The sequence below is a fragment of the Seriola aureovittata genome, chromosome 16 (genome assembly GCF_021018895.1).
Source record: "Seriola aureovittata isolate HTS-2021-v1 ecotype China chromosome 16, ASM2101889v1, whole genome shotgun sequence".
Taxonomy (NCBI): Eukaryota; Metazoa; Chordata; class Actinopteri; order Carangiformes; family Carangidae; genus Seriola; species Seriola aureovittata.
This window is the reverse complement of record NC_079379.1, coordinates 5,876,564-5,898,641: the sequence shown is the minus strand read 5'-3', so window position 1 is coordinate 5,898,641 and position 22,078 is coordinate 5,876,564. Positions and strand designations below refer to the sequence as shown.

Sequence of the window (22,078 nt, the reverse complement as noted above, 5' to 3'; positions counted from 1 at the left end):
CAATAGATGCTGTGAGCGAAACACACTAATATGCCCATTTGAGTGGAGCTTTGGAGCAATGAAAGAAGTACTGGTGCTCCAGAGACTACGAGTGGAGAGGTGGATTTTAGGTAGGAGTGGTCTGAGAAGTGTCAATGATAAAATATCATTTTTTGACGAACGTTTTTTGTCCCAGGAAAACTGAAACTGCTGTGAATCCACGCTGCTGCCCCTCGAGAAGGAACAGGCTACAAAACTTTTCAAAGCCTCATTTAAAGCCTCAAATTTACATATAGGTTCTGGGAGGCAACTTCAACTATTTGCATATATAGGTGGTCGGCTTGAATGGCATTTAATAATGATCAAGTTCATTAATGATTTGTCAAATCTGTGAGGTCACAGTGATCTTGACCTTTGACCACCAGAACCTAATCAGTTCATCCTTGAGTCCAAGTAAAATTGGTGCCAGATTCCATCAAGGCGACATAATGCCTCCAGCCCTGTGTATCACCGGTGTGGAGGTATAAAACCCTAATGAGCTTGTCCCTGATCAGCTGTGTTCACACGCACCCCCGACACAGAATTATCATCAAACTGCCTATTCAATAAAAGTTATGAAACCATTGGTCTGATGGCCTGAAATGAATTGTACTGTATAAGGAAATCAAATAAAGATGTACACAATCCACATCATTGATTCTTCTAAGCTTAAACACCGGAGTGAAAAGGATGAAGAAAAGATATAAGCTTAATAAATCTTGAATGCCACTAATGTCGGTGGCACTTTTAATCCAAATGTCGCTCAGACTGAAGATATAAATGTGACTCACACACACTCTCTGTCTCCGTCTTACCGTCTCCTCTGCTCGGTCTCCCCTGGCGCTGATGTAGTTCAGTCGATAGTGTCGGACGTTTCTGAAGTCGACAGCCTGCCAGGACACCCGCATACTGAAGGTGGTCTCCTCATCAATCCTCATGTTCCTCACCCCGTAACGAGGAGCTGGAGGATCAGAGAGAGTCAAAATTACACCGCAGGTCAAACATCAACTCACTGAAGCACAAAACTGTCACAGTAACACGTAATTCAACTCATATCAGAATAAAAAAGAAGTCATTCTCTTGTCATCACTTTGGCATTTAATTTGCTCGGGTTTTCAAATTTGTGTCTTTTCAATATGAAAACTTTCCCTTTGAAAATATCTCCGACAACCTTCATGACGGATGATGCATCTTTCACCTGAATATGTGCCAAAAAAATTACAAACAACTGCAGCAAACTTGTCAATCAGATATTTGCTACGTGATATTTTCTTGAACCCCGATTCTTCCTTTGCAAAATGTAGAAGTTATACAAGGTTTAAAAGATGCTTTAATCATTTATAAAAACAGTTTTACACTGTTAGATAATGTCAATTATATGTATATATTGTTCTTGCACTTCATTAAACTTATACTTATTCTGTCTTCTGTTGATTATGAATAATCAATTTATTGATCCGATACTGTGTAACCAGAACAGTCTATTAGGAACACCTAGTTAAGATTAATGCACCTAATGCCATTAATGCAACACAGTTTCATCAAAAACTGAACATTATATCCTTCATGCACGAGGCTTTATTGCAGGACTGTTGTATTAGACTACACTAGCTTTAGCTGGGTGTACCTTATTAATTGAACGAAACAATTATTTACCACGGCTGAATAAAGAACCAGGCCTCTATTTTGAATTTACCCATTTTGATAAATATATTGAACAAAATCTTGGTCCCACCTGTTTTCTTTCTTTTCATATATTAACAATTTGTTCAGTTACTTTTTGTCGTAACGTCCTGCCCACATTTAAAACAGCTCTAATGGCTGAGACTGACTGCAGAAATGACAGGTCAGCACACGTGTCAAAGAATGAGGACTTACAATTTTGCCTGTAAGATCGTTGCTATTATCCATGAAGAATGACATTGATTTGGACTGCGCTAAATGCACTTCCACAAATTACACTTTTTTTTTAAGGTAGCAGTGTCAGGATGAACTGATAGATGAAAGAAGGTGGTCAAGGTCAAAGTGCAGGAAGAGGTGAAGGAAGGTGGAGAGGAAGGAGGGGAGGAGAAATGAACATATTTTAACCACAACAGCTGCAATGAAATATTTACCTGCTGTGGTGGTGGTTGTCGTAGCAACAGTGGTTGTTCTTTCAACTGAAAATTAAATGAAAAATATTTAAATGACCTACTTGATGAGACAATTTCAGTCTGGAAAAATGATGCCTTTCTCTAATAAAAACAGAAAACCCGATTAAATGTGAAGAACATCTCATTTACCAGTGGACTCTATGAGGATGACCTCATCACTCTCCACCTCATTTCCATAGGTGGCAGCCAGGAGGACTTCGTACTCTGTGTTGGGGCTGAGTCCTGTTATCAGGTAGCTGTTAACATTCCCATTCAACATTGCCTGAAACAAAAGGGGAAAAAAGTGTGTTGTGATGGACAGATGTACAGCTGTTACAGACTAATGAATAGTCAGAGACGTAGAAACATCAGATGCATACAGATGAAGTAAAACCAACCTGATAACTGAACCATTTTCTACATCACGGCAAGAAATATATGATTTTAGTTTTACATTAATTTATTTTCAGGAAAATACATCTTTATTTTCATTGTTACATCGCTGCATGAAGACGATCTCAGCAGACAGAAAGATCAAAATACAGACAGACCTGGCAAATAAATGAAAGGCCAACAGGTGAAGAGACTGATAACGGGTGTCTTGTTGTTAGGATTAACATCTCTGAGATTATCTCCCTGAGAGAGACTCATTAGTGAAACAGAGGCAGACTGGAGAGAGAGTTGACTTTTATCTCTCCATCTTCACCACTCCATTTTATATCTTAATTGAATCATTTGATTCTAGTTTATCAGATCTGAGATGAAATCGTGGATCTGTTTTCATCAAAAATAAGTAAGAAAGACAAAAGACAGGGACAGCAAACAATAATACACGTTTGTGTTGCCATATTTGTGAGGGACCTTCACTGGAAAATCATCATTAACTAAATCAATATAAGTAATATAAGTTTTAGGCGACGGTGCTGGAAAACACTGAACTGCTAACTTCAAATCATTGTCAGAGTGAAGGAGTTCAAGTACCTCAGGATCAAAAAGAGACATTGTACAGAAAGCTGCTTCTGAATGAGAAGGTCTCGATTTACCAGAAAACCTACACTTCAAGCCTCTCGACTGGCCATAAAAGAAAGAGACAGCTAATACATCGAGACACAAGGAGTTTATTAGCTGAGTGTAGCCTGGAGCCATTGCAACCTGGACAGGTGTAACTGAAAGGTAATTAACAGATGGATAGCTGGGTCTCACAATACTGACATAACCTCATGATGTTATTCTTTATAGTTTGTTTAATGTTGTTAACAGTGAGGGAAGAGCTGGTTTTCCTCAGCTAATTCTACTACAATAAACTGAACAAACATATTCTGCTTTATGTGTTTCATTATATTTCTTATTAATCTTTTTTTTATTAAACTTTTAGAGACTCTCCTCCTTCCACTCTGTGAAGATACATATGGAAACACATGAACACGCACCTCCTCGCTGTCTCCTCCATCAGTGGGTGTCCAGGTGAGGCGGTACAGCACCACATCAGAGGCCGGGTGTTGCCATGACACCCTGAAGCTGTCTGTGGAGATGTCACTGCTCCTCAGATCCAGCGGGTCTGGGACAGTCTCTGCACACATGAATACACACTTGTGGTTATGGTAACAACAGACTGCAGAACTTATGTTGTATTCTGCTATACCTGATATTTAATGAACCTCTATGAATTTTACATTACGCCTGTTTACTACTTATGTTGATTAGTTCCTACTTGTAGTGAAGCTGTCAGTCACAGCCTCAGCTTGTCCTTCATCATAGATGGCAAAAACACCAACTGTGTACTCGGTCAAGGAGGTCAGGTTTCTTAGCAACCAGGTGGTCACACGGCCAACATCCACCTGTAAACAAAGGACCACACAACGGTCACATGTATTCGAGCTTTTTGACTTTTCCCTCAGTAATTCGCTCTGTTCTTTACACCACAGTTAGCAGCCTGGACCATGTTAAGATTTGGGGGCAAATCACAAGCACAAAAAATTCATCCTGTGTGAATTTTCATAAATGCACAAAAACTTGGAAAGCCCTAAAATTGTATTTTGAGCTCAGGAGCTGCCAGTGTTGTGTTGTGAAACTCTGGACCAAGTGCAAACCAGACGTTTAGTCATGGAGTATTTTCAACCCAGGGAGACAGATTAGAGTCAGACTTTAAAGAAATGTAACCCGCAGAGTGACAGATCTGTTATCATCATTTTCAGTTTACAGTGACAGAGGTGCTTAAAAGACAATTTAACATACATTTGTTTGCTCATAATCCCCAGAGCAGCCTCACAGCTCAGTGTGCCGGCACATCAGTTCAAAAAGACTGGTGGCACCTACACTGGTGTTTATTGGCGAAACAAAAACACACAGGGCTGTGTACACACCAGCTGAACAACTGTGGAATTTAAGAGGACGCTGCTTTTTCTTTTTTTCAGTACCAATCATAGTGGTTTTCAGCTGCTCAGCAGGAGTCTCTTTCTTTTTTTATTGGCTATGTATGGGTCATGACGTCTGTAGACTGTGGCAGACCAGCCTACACCACAACTTTACTAAAAGCAGGTCCGTTTGGTCGTACTGGACTGGAAGCAAACAACACAATGTCAAACTATTCTTATGAGCCATTCTCACAGCATCAGCTCTTTAAAATCACCTCTGGCCAGATGTTGTCAGCCTCAGCTGACCAGATGCCAGACAGAAAAGCTGGAGCTGTTTCTGAGCAGCGATCAAAGTAATGAGAACAAATCCGCACCCTATTATGTCAGCTAAGTTCCTTAACCTCTGCTCCCAGTGGCTGAAGCCTGCGGGATTCTCTCACCTCATTGGTTTGGACTCCGTTGGTCTTGACGTACATGACGCGGTATCCTTTGACCTTCCTGGAGGCGGAGTCCCATGTGAGGCGGGCGGAGCTGTGGTCCACGTCTGAGAAACGCAGGTTCTTTGCCGCGGTCAGTGGCACTGAGGTGGGAAGACGTGGGGCAGAAAGCAAACGTTAGCACGCTTAGTACGTTTCTAGATGTGATTTCATAGTTTTAATCTGTTTTGATGAAGAACACTAAGTCAGTGTTTGGTCAACGTGCAAAACTGAGGACGTAAAAGCTGCTGGGAAAGTCAGATGTAATATGCTAATTAGTTTAATCATGATGTCATGGTTTACCTGTTTGCTTCTCTCCTCCTCTCTCTGCTCACATACAGTATTTCAATACAGCTGAATTCACAATAAAGCTGTTTTCATTTACATCTTTTTCTGTTTCTGTTGTCAAACAACGGAACAAATATGAAACAGTGACTGAAACACAGCTGATTAAGACCACATGTTAACTAGCAGTCACTTCCAAGTTACTGCCCTGCTGCTGCTGAAATCCTGGTTGTATAACCACAATAACAAAACCACCCAACACATTAAGACAAAAACTGAGCTATGATTTCAGCTGTGTTTACTTATAAAATGATCACTCTGAAAGAATGTCAGAAACGTCAGAATCTCTTTTTTTATTTTGCCTCTCACACAGCGCCCAGCCTCTGTTCAGGAAACAAACTGCTGCTCCGCCTCTCTGCTGCTCACTGAACAGAACACAGACAGAGGTTTGCCTACTGGAAACTGTCTCCTAGGGAAAGGAGCTTAGGTTGGTCCAAAGAATAGCTAGATTTGGCAGGTAGGTGCTTCTTTGATAAAAAAAAGTTGCTCAAGGGGTCAGAAAATGAAAACATAGTCACTCACTCACTCACTCACTCACTCACTAACTCACTCACTCACTCACAGCAGCACATGAGCAAATAAACAGAAAGTAAACATTCTGATTCTGATTATGATCAAACACCATAAGAAACTGTGCAGCCTCAGAAATGAGTATTTAGTTTATATCTCACTATGTAATGTTCTGATTAACGTACTGACATCAGCAGTAGAAACAAGTGTCCAAACACAGCCTAGTCACAATAAGAACAGAAACACTGGCTGCAACAGAGCTGCTGTTATCAGGGGTCAGAGGTTAGTTGAATTATGATTTTGAAAGTGATTTCACACTCACCAGGGTTCCTGGACTCCACTATTTTAATTATAAAGTGGACAAAACCTCATTACATCACTCACCTTCCCTGAGGCTCTGCCTTAACTTCCTCTCTCTCTTATTTTTTTCTCTCTCTTGTCTCTCCCGGAGGTACTGCAAAGAGCCTTTCACCTCACCTTTTTTACTTGGCCAAGGAATCTCATTTACTCTCAGAGGCCCGGAAACTTTTCTGCTTAGAATTAGTGATCTGTTTTCTTTTTTTTTTTTTTTAAAGAAAAAAAAAATTCCTGATTCTACCGCCATCGCTTCACTTCAATTATACTGGGGGTCAGCGTAAAGACAAAGCAGCAGAGAGGGAGAGAGGCAGAGAGGAAGGGAAGGAGAGGCCGTGTCTACTTTAACTGGAGGTCGTGCCGGGGTCAGCATAGGAATGAGGAGGATGGGAAATTAAAAAGTTTAGAGATAGGTAAGTGCCCAAAGTTTCCAAATTTATCTGTCTATATAAAAATATCCACTACATTAAATGACTCATTCACGTAGATGTCACGCTGCAGATCGGCAGGACTCTGCGGTAAATGTCAAAACTCGCAGCCCATAAGGTTTAAAATCACAGTTTTTATCTCGTGGAAAGATATTTTAATGTCTTAATGAAAGAAACAGCAGTTACATAACTGGATGAAATGAGAAACAAGAGGCTCATGACTGAAAAGCGCATTAAGCTCACACATGCCCAGATGAATCATGTGTAGCAGCAAACAAGAAACAGAAACACAAATTGTGACCACCAGCTGATGAACAGTGCACGGCAGGAAACCACAAATATGAGGTAAGATAGATTTTTTGATTAATGTTCTAATGCTGATCAAATGTTTTTAGGGAACATCTGCACAAAACAAATAAAATGAAGAAAACATTGCGCAGCCATCTTCACCCCAGGTACACCTAATCAACTAAACTAATCAACAGAAACAACAACAGATCACTTGACTGTCAGAGGAGTTCATGTGAATGATTTCTTGCACTTAATAAATGAATTAAAAACACATAAGGAGAAATGAACACTGGATAAACATAGTGGGTGCTTGCCTAAATAATGGCTGGATGGGCAGATGGAGGCATGAAGCCCTGTCTGCATGAATGAGTGAAAGTTATTTTACCATGAAAAGTAATTTGACCTCATTCACCTCATCCACCCCCCCACCCCCACCCCCACCCCCACCGTCCTTATCTGACCTGCATTCAAAGACTTACACGCATCATAAAGACATAAACGTGCCCTGACTTAAACCCACAGGCCACAGACCTTAAAGCAGACTTCATAAAATGTTAATTAGTGAGCATGTTGGAGATCTGGGAGGAGGCGGAGGGGGGGGAAGCTCTTTCGTCAAGGCTTCAAAACTCTTTAAGAATGAAAGTGAGGTGCAGAAAATAGCTCTACGAGGGGAAGCTGGAAACCGGCGTCACGCAGGGATTTTGGCACCGCCGGTTACCAGTTTTGTCATGGCAGAAAACGCAACGGGATGTGAACGCGCTACAGCTGTGTTGGAAAAGCTACGTAACTATGAGCAAACACTTTACTTAACTGCAGCAGCTGATTTCACTGATTAGAACAACTTGAAGCAGAGAGTGAGAGCCAATCAGAGAAATTAGCTGCTGTAGTAAAAAAAAAAGCTTGCTCCTCTTCCCTGCTTGTTCATGGAGTCTGATGACACTCCAGATCTTTGGAAACTGTTTAAACCTCACTGTAAGATGCTCTTACAAACAGCCCTGTGTTTTGGGAGATGCGTGCTTTCCTGTTAATGGTGCGCCAGACAGCTGCTGAGCACATCTGAGCGTCCTGTTGTAAATGAAATATATGCAGAGAGATGGAACAGCAGGAGTCTGAGTTCAGAGGGTCATAAAATCTGTCTGGAGTTTAATGAAATTGAATTCCATCAACAGTTAATAAATTTCAGTTTCACAGTGATATTCTTATTTATTGTGTGAGTGAGTGTGAGAGTGTGTGTGTGTGTGTGTGTGTGTGTGTGTGTGTGTGTGTGAGCTCTTGTGCTTCTGTCTCTGTGGGAACCACTTTTGACTTGAAGTGACAGTGAAGGCAATTTTGGAAAGAACAACATTTTGAATCCTCAGTTTCTTAAAGTGCTTTCTGAGAGTTAGGCCGAGGGTTTAAGTTTAGGGTTAGGATTAGGTTAAAGTTGTGTGACAACACTTTTGGAGAGTGGGGGGGCATCTACGCCAGTCCTCACGACACTATTACTACTACTGTATTAAGATTTAACACCCAGTAGTCATCTCCTGGACGTGAATCCTCATCGGTCTTGACAATTATTTTTTTTTATGTGAAGTACGGATACTTGTTTTGCCTGAACACACAGAGAGATGTTACGTTGGTTGTAAACAGTATTAGTTGTTCATTTCCATTGAACGCAAGTAAAGTCTTAGAAATCAAATTCTTATCTCTTCTTACGAATGTTGACTGTTTATCATTCAGATGCTGTTTATACAAGCAGATTACACAAGAAATATTTGTGACGAATGAACCCTTCGAAAGAATCACTCGAAGCCTTGTATTATTAAAACTGCTTGATGCACTCATATTTCAGGTTCTTTGCACTTACTGTGTCGTCATTTGTATTTCATTAACCTCGATGACATCAATGATATATAACCATTTTACTGTCACATAGTTTGAGTGATTTGACGTCTTATTACCTACAATAAATTGTAAAACGCAATGTTGTATTTAACAGACTGAGTATGAAGTATGTTCACATGTCTCAGCCCAAAATCTGCGTTGGATTCCAAGATTGGTTTCAACAGGTAAAAGACAACTGGACTGAAGGTGTGGATCCACCTTTGGAGATGTTTGCAATCGGAGGGCACATTTGAGCGTCGCTTGAGGGGTGTAATTATTCATTTTAGACAATGAGTGAATGATTTTCTGCTGACGGATGAATTAATTTGACCGATGACTTCAGCGCTCTGTGTGTGCGGGACTCACGTGTGGTCTGCTGGCTGGTCATGGGGTCGCTGGCCTCCTCTCCGTACATGGCGTAAACCGTCACTGTGTACTCGGTGTCCGGAGTCAATCCCTCAAGCTCCACCTCCTTCACCGAGTCTGACACCTTCACCTGCGCACACACACACACGCACACACACGCACACACACAGCATGAAGGTATGTGCCTTTAGCAGAGACAAGATGCAGTGTTTTACGTAGACATCTTATCCATGTGTCTCATTCACCTCTCTGCTTATCTACTCCTCTATCATCCCTCTATCAGTCCACAGTCCTGCTCAGACAGGCAGAGAATCAAGCTGTGATTACATAAGGAGATTTCTGAATGTGGCTGTGCCCTATTCCTCTTCCTTTCAGCAGGTGGGACGTAGCAGGCTCCTCAAAACTATGTGAGTCATGTTCTAAGCTGTGACACATAGCTAAGGTAAAAGTCTGCGGTAGAGATGATGAAAGTTTCTGGAGCACCTCAATCCTCTGTCTCAGAATTTGAACTTTCACTTTTAACTATCAAATGTTATTCATTTAGTCCGTTTCCATAGATACACAGACATCTGACTCAGCCCCCCCCCCGTTTCTCACTTGTTCTTTGTGATGTAGAAGAAAAAATGATTTGTAACTGATCACAGTCTGATGCTACATCAGCGGCTGGTCCTTTGATGATTAACTCCACTATACTACAGCTGCTAACCTGAACTTTACTATCTTTCCCCTTCTGCCAATGACGGCTGTTTAAAAAAAAAAAAAAGAAAAAAGAAAACTGGCATAGTGGAGGCTCTGACAAATGTTTGTCCATCTGCTCTTCTTGACTACTCATCCAATAAATAAACTCTTTTCATTTTGAAGCCCAAGAGAAATCAGACGTGTTGCCAAAATAGGAGTCATACTTCAGAACCGATGCTAAATTTTAGATATAGAGGAATCTATTTTTGTCCTAGTGACACTTTCTTGTACTATGGATGTTTTTGAATCTAAATTAAAGCATGAAACAGATCCGGTTATCCTGGATTATTATATGAACACCGAGAAGAGAAATGACACTCTGGAACCCCCTATATCAGCAGCGTTTCGATTTGCCTGGTTTTGTTTTAGGCTTCACATTAATGAAGCAGTGTGGTGCAGCATTAGGAGCCATGTTGATAAAAGATGTAAAGATATAAACACACAATAAAAGTTGGACAGCTGAATCAGGCTGATATGAGCCTCCCTGGGAAATGTGCCAAACGGACGTGAACAGTTTTCATTAGGTTCGAGTTGAGAGACCACAGACTGAAAAAAGTCAACTTTAAAAAAGTAGAGTGTGAAATCACCTGTTGTTTCACCTCAATTAATGTTTTTACTGACCACCTGCATCTTTGTCATTTGAAGGAGTGAAAAATCTTAATTTAGGCAAAAGCAGGGAGTAAGAGGAAGCCGGGGTGAAGCTTTGGACGGACGTGCAAGTGGCAACAAGTCCTTACAGCCCATTCCAGTCAAACCCTGACACGAAATCTCCCTCTTTCTGTTCACATCTTTGTGCGACACGTCTGTGTGTTCTCTCTCTTGGGTTCAATCTGTGCAGAAGCCCACTGTCAGTCTGTGAGTTTAGCTCTGAAGCAGTGCGGATGAAGGCACTTTACCATGTCAGACTGGACCGGACTCTGGCTTTGGCCCAGATGAGTCCCCACACATGGCTCACGAGTAGAAGCCATCGAAGCGCGAGCCGGCCAAGCCGGGGCACTGACTGTACTGCCTCAGAGCCAGGCTTATCCTCGCCACTGGAAAGCATCCATCCTGATTCTTAATTCCTTACTAAGTTGTTTTTATTGCTTTCTGCCTGGAGGGGATTGTGACGGGAGGCGTAATGAGGTCTAATGGGAAAGGGAGGGATACAGACGGCTGGCTGTGCCCTTCATACCTTCTTCCTCTACCTCGTTTGTCTCAACTTCCTCCGCTGCTGAATTTACCCGTCCAGGATCTATGTGTTTGAATCTTGGTTTGGTTGTGATGTTTTCATACCTGTTGATGCTTGTTGATACTTCGCCGTTTCTTTTGTCAATATTCTTTTCTTTTTTTTTTTGTCCTTCAATCTCCAACTCTAGCTGATAGCTTTTCTTATTGCTCTTGTTTTGCTCTGAGAGTGACTTGTTTTTCTTCTTCTTGGAGTTGAGCTGAAAGGTTGCTCCTTGTTTTTTGTAATGTTTAACATTGCTGCCATGAGAAGCTCATTTTTCCTCTATTATTATTTGATTTTAAATTTGGTCTTGAACGCCAGAAAATTTGTCTTCTTGGCAACATTTGACAAATTCTGCCTGCACCAATTACCAACTTCATGTCGCCTTTCTGTTTTTTTTTTCTCTCTCTCTCTCTCTCTTTCCTTCCATCCTCTCACCTCTGTCTCATCTCCCTTACTAAGCATCATAAAGGTATGAAGGATGATTGCTCGCTATGCACAATGAGGGGAAAAATAATAGAAACACCACATGAAAGCACGGTTTTATCTTGAAGAAACTCAATTACAATTACAAAGGCATCTATACGGGTCAGTTTTATTAAGTTGGATGCCAATTAGCAGTCTGTGTCAGCTCTGACAGTCACCGTCTTTAAATAGACCATTTCAAAGCAACTTCAGGTGGTAGACAGAGAGTTCCTGTGACACTCACCCACCAGGCCGAAGACAACACTCCCAAAAAACCAACAGACTGCCAACAACTGAAAAAGGTGGCCAAAAAAACCACAACCAAAGCTTCTGTTATGAAAAACATCTCAGTTGTTTATGAGGAGAAAAAGTCAAACTGTGGGATGGAACAGGATGTTCCAGTGCAGCTGATCCGACATCCAGACAACCTCTGCTCTTTGTGCTTTTCTTCAGCTCAAACACACACTTTGCACAATATACAGAAACATCTGTAGTTTTTTAGTTCAGATGTTTCAGTCCTTGTTCATGATATCAAACTGTTCGACTGGAAAACCAGCACTGTAATGGTGCTTTAATGTTGTTGCTCGCCTTGAAATATCTGGAGAACAATAAGTGACACGTAGAAACAAAAACTGCAGAGCGGAATTCGCCCGTCACGTCACCACACTTTTTCCATATCAATATACGATTTCATAAGATGCACTAAAAAACTCACTTTAGATCAGGCATCAAGCTGGAAGATGTACCTGTACACACATTTTCTTGGTTTGGAAAAAGTGAACAGTGTTACAGTGTAATTACATTAGATGGAACGGACACACAACACAGTCTGCAGCTGTGGTGTATCGATTTGACCAGATTCACATGTGAGGCAGGAATCTGCTCCAGATTATTAAGTGCTTCAATGATTTTGTCAACCCCACACACACACACACACACGCACGCACGCACGCACGCACGCACGCACGCACGCACGCACGCACACACACACACACACACACACACACACACATAAACTCGCGCGCTCCTTACCTCCTTCTCATCTGCAGGGTCTCCCTCGGTCAGCGGGGCGTAAAGGATCATGTACCCAGAAGCCCCGGCAGCGGTCCTCCAGCGGACCCTCATGGTGCTGTGAGTGATATCGAACAGCTCCAGGTCATTCACCGTGGGCAGGGCCACTGCAGGACACACACACACACACACACACACACACACACACACACGTACACACACAGCTTTCTGTTACGAGCTTCCACACACTAACACCTAATGATTCATAACAGCATAACGTGTCACTTTTTAAATAATATAGGTTTATGTTAAAATACAGCATATTTGTGAATGAATAATAATACAATATATCAGGTGTTATTTCACAGCAAGAGCAAATATAACATTTAAAAAAAAAAAAAAAGCAAAATCACCAAAATAAATGTTATTTTCTTCTTATTTTATTTGCTAATTGCTAAATTGCTAATTTCTTTTGATGAATTCATTTAATCAAACCTCTGGCTTTAATATGCCATTCATTCATTAATGCCAGTCAAAAGTTAAATCATATATATTGATCCAAAATAGCTTGAAAAACTAATATACAGTAAGTCAACTCCTGACTTATTACCGTCATATATTTTCTCTTTTTGTTTAACATCCTTTGTTTCCTATAAGGAGGAGATATAAAGCGCCTCAGTATTTAGCGTCATGTTTCATTTGCTGCCAGTAAAAACAGCATTGGCAGCTTATAGCAGCAGCCAGATCCCATTAACTTTGGTACAAGGTCGGCCCGCAACTTAGCATTCATCCTCTACCGAGAGGGAGGAATTCCCCGTCATCCATCAGCAAGCGCCAGGCTGAGAGAGTCCGGAGAATTCTGCCAGGCTCCGGTTCAGTGTTTCAGCATGATGAAGCCTCAGGCAACACAACCAGAATTAGAGCTCACCACAGGCCTCCTGTCAGAGGTGGAGGATCACGGCTCACATGCATAATGGAACACCTGTGTAGCTTCCACAGCCCAGATTCAGTGTCTTCTGTCGCACTGGGACACATATCTGCTGGTCGATCAGGGTTACATAGATTTCTTCTTCTTTGGTTTAGTAGTTTTGTGTGTTTGTTGTCCTTCTGTTGATACCTTGTTATAGACATCGGCAGTGTGATGTTCATGTGCTCCAGCAGAGTCTGACAGCCTGATATGTTTCAGTAATCCCCAGCATAATACTTTACTTTACCAGAACACAGGTTAGAGGAAGAACTCTGGCTGGGTTCTCTGTGGGACTTTGGAAAAATGTAGAGAAAAATGTAGGGAATTAGATGGTTGAGAGAAAGTGCTCTCATCAAACTGTAAGTGGGAACAGAAAAGAAAGTCCTGTAAGAGGTCGTTACAGGATGCTGATGATATTTTTTTCTACAGGGTGACAGAGTGAAGAAGTGAACCCTGAGCCGCTGGTCTTTCTCCATGAGCACATTGCTCTTTCGGCAGGGCGACTCTTTAAGCCAAATCTACACCTCACTATTATTAATACCACCCACATCCCCACCAACACGCCCTCGTTATATCCCTATAAACATATAAACTTACATGTGGTGGCACTTCCTCTCAGGGCCTCACTGGCGGAGCTGCGGTAGACGGCGAATACGGCCACCTGGTACTCGGTCAGAGAGTTCAGGTAGTTCAGCTCCACGCCGTTGTCCGTGCCCTGAACCACCTTAAAGACAGATCGTACTGGGTCTCAGCCTGGACGCCACAGTATAAAGACCTTCCAATGTTGTTCAGTATTTACTTTGCAATGTTTTTAATCCTTTTATAAAGCTGGAATGACAAGGTACAGACCCGAGCCAGTCAGCTCACGTTTGTGCACATCAAACGAGTACGTTCGACATGTTCATTACTGTAAGTCATTTCAGCTGCGTGCTCAGGAAAGTCGATGTCTGACACCTTCGCTGTTTAAATGTAACTTTAATTAGCTCAGATCTCGTGCTTGTACAGACAGCAGCACTTTGTACGTCAGAAAGTGTTAAAATACCCAAAAAGCTTCTGTTTATTAGGCAACTGCACATTGTAAGGTTGGAAATGCACCACATGTTGCTGTAGGCATTCTGCTCTTCTCCAAAGAGATTTAAAATTGAGTGTAACTAGATCAGATTAGCTTTGATGAAACCTCAGTTTTCCTTGTGGGGAAACTGGGCCATTCCAGCTGCGAGTTGTAATAAACATCAAAGAGAAACTGGATAAAAATAAGAGGGAACTGTATAAACATAAATAAAAACTCAGAAAATTACAGCACTGTGTGTCTGTGTGGTTATATAAGCAGGGAGACTTCCGACGAAGCTTGAATCAATCGGATGCACGGGGTTATCGAGTGGCTCAAGATGTTATGCAGCTATGGCACCTGGGGGAAAACCTAAAACATACGTGCATCACAATGGAGATATCATTTCCTCTGCTGAATGAGGATCATTGAGGTCATCCACTCAAAAGGGCAAATCAGCTCTGAAGTTATTGGCTTTATTCCTTCTCTTATTGTGTGATAATGCTTCCGATATTAGCGGAAAATTACCTTAGATTCATTTCTGGAGTTTTGTGCGTAAGTTGCAGAATATAGTTCACCACAAAATGAAGTAGTGCTCGGTTTTATCAGCTAATTGCAAATTCTGCAGAATTGTTTCCATTTATAATGCAAATCACTTCAACAGATGAATTTAACTTGTGGAATTGACCCTAAAAGGATTAGCCGAGCAGCCTTAATTAAAATACCGCCATTACATTGGTATCTTAGTATTTTGTTTGCGCTGTACTGGAAAATGAGCAACGTTCCACCAATTAAGATGACAAAGCAAATCCCCTCTTGTAATTGTAAGGAGCCAGAGAAACTGATGAACCACTTAAAACCCTGTCAAGATAAATGAATACATTTTTCTTATAGTTTCAAGAAAAGATTGGACTGCAGCATCAACTGGAACTCCAGAATCGTTGCAGTTTTATACAAAATAAGCTTCAAAAATATCAGGAACAACCAAAGGCAGTGAGCACAAGTGTCAGGACAGGAGTCGGTGTCTGAGAACGGCTTTAGACTGCAAATGATACGTATGGAGATACGATAATTCATTTTTCATCAATGCATTTGAAACAAATAAATAAGCTCGGTACTTTTTCTTCTGGCTGTCCTCCACTGGCGGGGTAGTAGACCACGCGGTACTTCTCCACCTGGCCCGGTGCATGGGTCCATGTCACCCGAAAACTGCGAGCCGTGATCTCAGACGTCACCAGGTCGCGGGGAGGAGCTACAGAGGTGGGCGGGGGGGCGGGTTCTCCCCCTGGAGAGGAAGCGTAGAGAAAGGAAACGCATGCTGTATCTGTTCCATGTTTGATTCACACAAATACTGTACAAGCAAATGTCTCGTCACACTGTTGACATCAGCCTGAAATAACCACATTTTATGTGTAAACTCGTTTTGCTGAATCAGAAAACGACAAACTGTGAAATCTTCAGCTGCTATTTTAAGCAGCATGTGTGTTTATACTTGTAATGAATGTGGGGGCATGTCATGACTTGGAGGTGAGTGCTACATTATATTAGATGGGGACTTTGTTTTTATTGCTTAGGGATTTCCTGTACTCATAATTATAACCCCCGGCATCAACAGAGTCATCGCAGTAGAAGGCGTCTGCAGTCTATCTGTGCTATCAGCCCTCGTATGACACGGCTGGAACGAGCCGCTGTTCAAACCTTTGAGCTGCTTGTCGAGCTGCTCCACTCGGTCGCAGACGGTCTTAGTCAGACCTTCCACGATGTCGCTCATCACGCTGAAGTCGGCCACGTTGTAGACGTGAGTCTCCTCGGGAGGAGAGGCGATGGCCTTCAGCTCGTTCTCGTCAGCGTTTTTCACACCTTTGAGAGGGGAAAGAGAAAGAGAGAAGTAAACAGAAACACAGAGCCATCTCACTGACGGGAAGTAGTTACATGAAAGGGGTGTTAGACATGATGAGAAAGGAAAAATAATTTTTCATACTCTGAAATGTGTTCACTCCAAGATAATTCCTTATTGAAGAAGATGATTGGAAGACTTTGGTAAAAAAGCTCCACAGACAAAATCTTCATAAACCTAATTTCCAAGTTAATATGTCAGTCTGATTTGAACTGACAATTCATAAAAATCATTTTTGCAGTTTCCCCTCACACAGCTTTTTTCTGACTGTGCACACTGTCAAAAGCTACTGAGGCAGGTTTACACACTGAAATAGGTTAAAGGGACATAATTGTGATATTGCCTGTTTTTATCCCATTAAGATTGATTCCTTCCTTCCAGGCATATGTTTGTTTCAGTTCAGTTCCATACACTATAAAAATCGACTAATGGAGACCCGTGATCCATCACAGTGAACATTTAGTCACCTTTATGTTTTTGTCACTGCTGCAACCGATGAGTCTTTTCATTATTGATTAAGGTCTCAATTGATGAGGAAGTTCTGCTTTCACACCGTCCCTCAGTAGTAACATCTTCAAATTATTTATTTCATCTGATCAACAGTCTAACGAACTGCGAGACATTCAGTTTATAATTCATGCTACAGATAAACAGCAACATCTGAAAAGCTCTTTAGTTTTCCTGCCTGGTGAATAAATGAAACAATTAACCTAATGAACCAATCAAACTGTCAGCAATACATTTTCTGTTGACTGAAAAATAAACTTTGAGCACGACTGTCACATAACAAAGCCGAGCCTGTTGTGAAAACTGAAATGACCCTGTGATAATATAATAACAGGAAAAATCTAACGACATGTTTTACTGTGAAGGGTGGTCAGTCTGGAAAACTTAATTAAGCTGTTAAAAGAAAAGTGTAAATATAATTTTTGCTTTTTGTGATTTAGAGAATCAAACTGTGAATATTGAGCACCTACAAAGAATTAAAGAAAAACGTTTTCAAAAAATATAGATATTAAACGCAGCAAGCAGATGACGGGTCTTTGGCTTTTTTAGCATCAAAGAATCTGAATACAATTTTCAAGCATGACCAGTTCTACCAAAAAATTTGACCAAAAATCTTCTCTTTAAGTCATTTGGATTATCAGTGTCGGTGTTGGTGGGTCGTACCGATGGCGAACAGCTCTATCCCAGCTTCCCTGAGGCTCTGCGCCGGGGGTATCACATCATCCTGAGACTTCCCGTCAGTGATGAGGATTCCTATCTTGGGAACGCCGGGTCTGGATCCAGACTCTGGTTTGAAGCTGTTCTCCAGGATGAAGGTCAGAGCCAAACCTGAACAGACACAAAGTCGGGATACAATGGACACACAGTGTCACACAGACATTGTGACAATGAACAGCCAACGCTCCTCACTACAACACACTGAAAACAATTATTCATTGTCCTGTGCATTTGGCAGATAAAAAAATGAACACTAATTAGACACCACTTAGGCTTAGAGGGTGCAGAGTGAGAAAACTCTGGCAAACAAGGACGAAAAAATAAAGAGAATTAAATATTTTCCACAAAAAGCTAATTTAAAATACTGAAGTACTTGTTGATTGTGTTGCACTGTGTGTTGTAGTCACGACTCAGTTGCCTTCAGCGGGTTTGAGTTTGTGGACAAAGACTATGTGGCATATCATCTGTGTGTAGAAAACAAACAACTACACACATATTTTAGAATAAAGATGAAATGGCTTGGAGATAAAAAAAAATTTTAAAAACATATTTCTAAAAATTTCCAAATAAGAGACAAAACAAATTCGAGCCAACAATTTTTAATAGGAGTTTACTTCTTCAGAAATGTTCTAATCTGGAAGAAAAACTTGAAATCTATCAAGTCTATTAGATTACAGTATCAAAAACACAACAAAAGCTAAATGCAGAATTGTGAAAAGCCATGATGAAAAATACAGTATGTTTAAAATCATTTTCATCAGTCACAATGTGCAGTGGCCTGAAAATAATACCTTCCTTGTATTTTCTGATCCTTGTTTTGACATGTTGCATTATTCATTTGTTGGAGAAAGTGACACCTACTGTTAGAAATGACTGACAGCAGAAAATGAGAGCCATTTATAGTAGTTTTTAAAGAACAGTTGTAATAGTAAGTTCAGTCCTGGCTGACAGCATGATTGCACTCACAGTTTCACTCTGAGCCAAGACGCTGCTTCAAGTGTCACAATCAAGGACTTAATGAACATGATGGGTTTAAAGTGTCATTGTTAGCTCGACAAGTTTTTAGTCTAATGAGTGTGTTAACATAATGAGCATTTCGGTTCTGTTGGGTCCACTAATGACATTACCAACATTTTTCCTCAACTGCTAACTGACGGCTTTAAGCCCCGCTGGGTCCCTGAACGTTGACTCAGCTTGTTGACCAACACAAGAACACACACTCTGACGAAATGAATCTGTTAATTGCAGTCAATACAAAGTCAAATAAACATTGCTAGATGATGTTGACTCCACTCATCTGAGTGGCCACTGATTTAGTCAGAGATTTACTGTAAATCCTGAAAACAGCTTAAAGCTGGTGACCGGATCAAGAAGACGGGAAAGCTGCACACACACATAACTCTGATACAGACCACGAATCAAAACGTATGTTTCAACAAGCCAAATTTTGTTGTTTGTATCTCCACGATGTCAACTATGACGGTGCATTTTTCAGATAATTCAGTAGGTGTTTTTCCCAGCCCTAAATGAAACTTCACTATCATTAAAAAAAAAGAGTGTTGCTTTCCTGGCTGGAAAAAACCTCTAAAGGAATGAAGTCTGATGCTGAAGTAAACAGCTGCTAATGCTAACGTTGGCTATATAGCGACAGCATAAACTAACATATGTAGTCCTTTAAATCAAAACTAAACGAACTACTCCGGCAAGTCATCAACAGAAGTTGTGGCACCAGTGGGAATTGTTTGTATTAACTTTCAAGGCTTCATTTACTTCCATTGCTGCAGGACAGCTGGAGGGGCACCGCTTTCTTAACCCCAGAAAAAGCTGTTTGTTTGACTGTTGCTGCCTTTTTTCAGAAATTTACTGGAATTTTTTTACTTTTTGGGAACAAAGTTTTGTTTTTGTTTTTTTTTTTTGGGGGGGGGGGGTTTACCACTTACCTTCACTCCATTTAAGGTTTGTCACTGGACTTAAGCTGCTGAAATTTCAATAAAAGCTGCTCTATAACTTTTGACAGGTACTGTAGTTGTGGCTTTTTCATTTACTTCTTCAGCCAGTTAATTCATATCAGCTTCTGCACAGACAGAACCCACAATAAGAGGTGGATATCCAAGACATGTGTACATAAAACTGTACTAATGGCATAAATATAAAACACATGTGAACCAGTAATGCTGTTTAGGTTTTGATATACAGTGTAAAATTAACAATGATCAACCACCGGTGCATTCCTACCATGACTAACAGGAATGTTGTATAGGAGCTGTTGCTTCAAACAACTCGTCCTTATGTTGGTGGTTTTAAAGTAAAAGTGAAAATTGAAACAGCAACAAGACCTCTGTCATTGTTTAGAATAAATTCACTCTCATCCTTAATACAAGTGGAGCTCCTGCTAATTTACATCTTAACAGCTTAACGCTGTAAGGTCACAAACTTATTAACACTGAATTTAAATGAACTGCACTAAAGTGAATCCACTAAGCTGAGGTAGAGGACTGGCTTTGGTCCAAGACAACTATAGAGCATTATCTGTTCACTGTGATGAGCGCAGAGGACCGTAATAACCAGAGGGCGGCTGAGGGTTTAGTTGGCAGCGTACCTGTCAGTGTGTTTCCTCCTTTATACGGCAGGTTCTTCACAGCATCGATCACAGAGTCTTTGGTGGTGTGAGCGTTCAGATGCCACTCAATCCTGGGGTCTCCGCTGTACTGAGCCAAGCCTGCACACACACAGTCATATTCAGACTATTAAGTGAACAGTCACATGGCTCCTGCAGTTAATGGCTGCAACATTACAGCATTAAAAATATTGTTTGTTTCTCAGTTTGTATACGGTGGCGTACAAAAGTCTGAGACCAGTGGGCCCCACTGTACGTTCCCCATAAAATTCAGCCTGACGTATTTGGCATCTGTGCAAACAGCTACAATTTAAAAGATCATTTTGTGGGTTCAAACCAGGGCTAATCAACAGATCTGAGCCCGGCTTAGGCTTTAAATGTGCTTCAAATGAAAGCATACACCAAATGGTATGCATACAAAGCACTGTGCAAACATTTTAGGCACTGTAAATGTTCAGATTCTTATCCATTAGGATGCATCTGATTAGTCCCAGATTCATTCTGCAACAGGACAAAAAGCTAAAACTCAAACTGGTGCTGTTCATTGATAAATAAGAACTATTCATTACGTTATATTTGAAAGCATACTCACTTTACTTTTAGTCCCTGTAACAGTAACGTGGTTTTCACAAGGAAACACCTGAAACACAAAAACCTCCTCACCAATCCTGGTCTTGTCGAACTCCACAGTGAAGGCCCGGACCAGATTCTCTAAGAACGTCCTGACCAGCCTGAAGTTGATGCGACCGATACTCCAGGAGCCGTCGACCAGAATCACAAGGTCAGCTATGGCTGGAGTCTTACACATGAACCCCTCTTCATCTGAAGACAGACAGACAGAAACAAAGAAAATAAACACAAATTTACCAAACAAAAATAATCCTGTGCAATGTAATGAAATGTATAAAACTAAACTAGTGAAAAAAAGCTTTCCTGCCCTGGGAGTGATAGTTTTGGTAGAGCTGTGATGTGCAGGAACATAGAGTAAAGGCTTTCTGTATTGAAATGAATATCCATAATATAAAGTATGAACCAGATAAAAAAAAAAAAGAATGTAAAACATGCACACAGTTTTTTTTTTTTCATGCTGCCTACAGCAGCACACATGATAGATCTGCAGCGGTAAAAGTAGGACAACTTGATGTGCAGCTTCTGTCCCAAAGTATTACAAAGTGTTTCATTAATTCTAATTCAGTTCAACACAGTATAATTAAACCCTAGAGGAGCCAGGCACTTAGTTTTAGCAGATGAAAAATAACAGCCCACTCTGTTGTTTGTCTCAACAGTTTACTGGGTGATAAAACAGACCACACTCTAATGAGGCAACAGCAGCTCCTTTACAAAAGCCAGTCCGGCACAGAGCGAGCCAAAGGCCAACCAAATTAGGAAGCAACCATATTTCTATCAGCCAGTTATCCTTCTCACTGAGTTTTGGAAACCTCTGTGAGATCGGCTTGATGTGGAATCTTTGGGTGCTGGTTTTATTCACCGCAGACCCCAACAATAAGAATGAGTAAACACTGCCGAGATGCACTTGAGCAAGGTAACAGAATCTACCAGCACATCCGGTGGACGAGTGTTGATGCTCTGGGCAGTTCCCCAGTGGGAATGTGTGTAAATATATGAATATGAACAAGTACCTGACCACACACTCTGCAATAAGCATCTATGATTAGAAAACAATACTGGCAGAGATGAAGGTTTGCAATCACTTCATCTTTTCTGGATGTGCAGGCAATTTAATCTGTTTTGAAGTGTAACTGA

At 41.1% G+C, this 22,078-nt stretch overlaps 1 protein-coding gene across 5 annotated transcripts in view; it reads right to left on the bottom strand.

Annotated features, from left to right (window-relative positions):
* The window catches only part of LOC130183481 (collagen alpha-1(XIV) chain-like), a 166,195-nt gene that overhangs the window by 97,178 nt on the left and 46,939 nt on the right, over positions 1-22,078 (bottom strand). For all 5 annotated transcript variants that reach the window (XM_056398934.1, XM_056398936.1, XM_056398937.1 and 2 more), the window contains 14 exons: positions 20,978-21,136; positions 20,297-20,416; positions 17,644-17,808; positions 16,275-16,436; positions 15,695-15,861; positions 14,126-14,252; positions 12,583-12,728; positions 9,138-9,267; positions 4,945-5,084; positions 3,862-3,988; positions 3,581-3,720; positions 2,301-2,433; positions 2,133-2,177; positions 834-979 (listed from right to left, as the gene is read on the bottom strand). In XM_056398934.1, the coding sequence (XP_056254909.1) occupies positions 834-979; positions 2,133-2,177; positions 2,301-2,433; positions 3,581-3,720; positions 3,862-3,988; positions 4,945-5,084; positions 9,138-9,267; positions 12,583-12,728; positions 14,126-14,252; positions 15,695-15,861; positions 16,275-16,436; positions 17,644-17,808; positions 20,297-20,416; positions 20,978-21,136 (1,907 nt within the window). The remainder of the gene's footprint in view (positions 1-833; positions 980-2,132; positions 2,178-2,300; positions 2,434-3,580; positions 3,721-3,861; positions 3,989-4,944; positions 5,085-9,137; positions 9,268-12,582; positions 12,729-14,125; positions 14,253-15,694; positions 15,862-16,274; positions 16,437-17,643; positions 17,809-20,296; positions 20,417-20,977; positions 21,137-22,078) is intronic.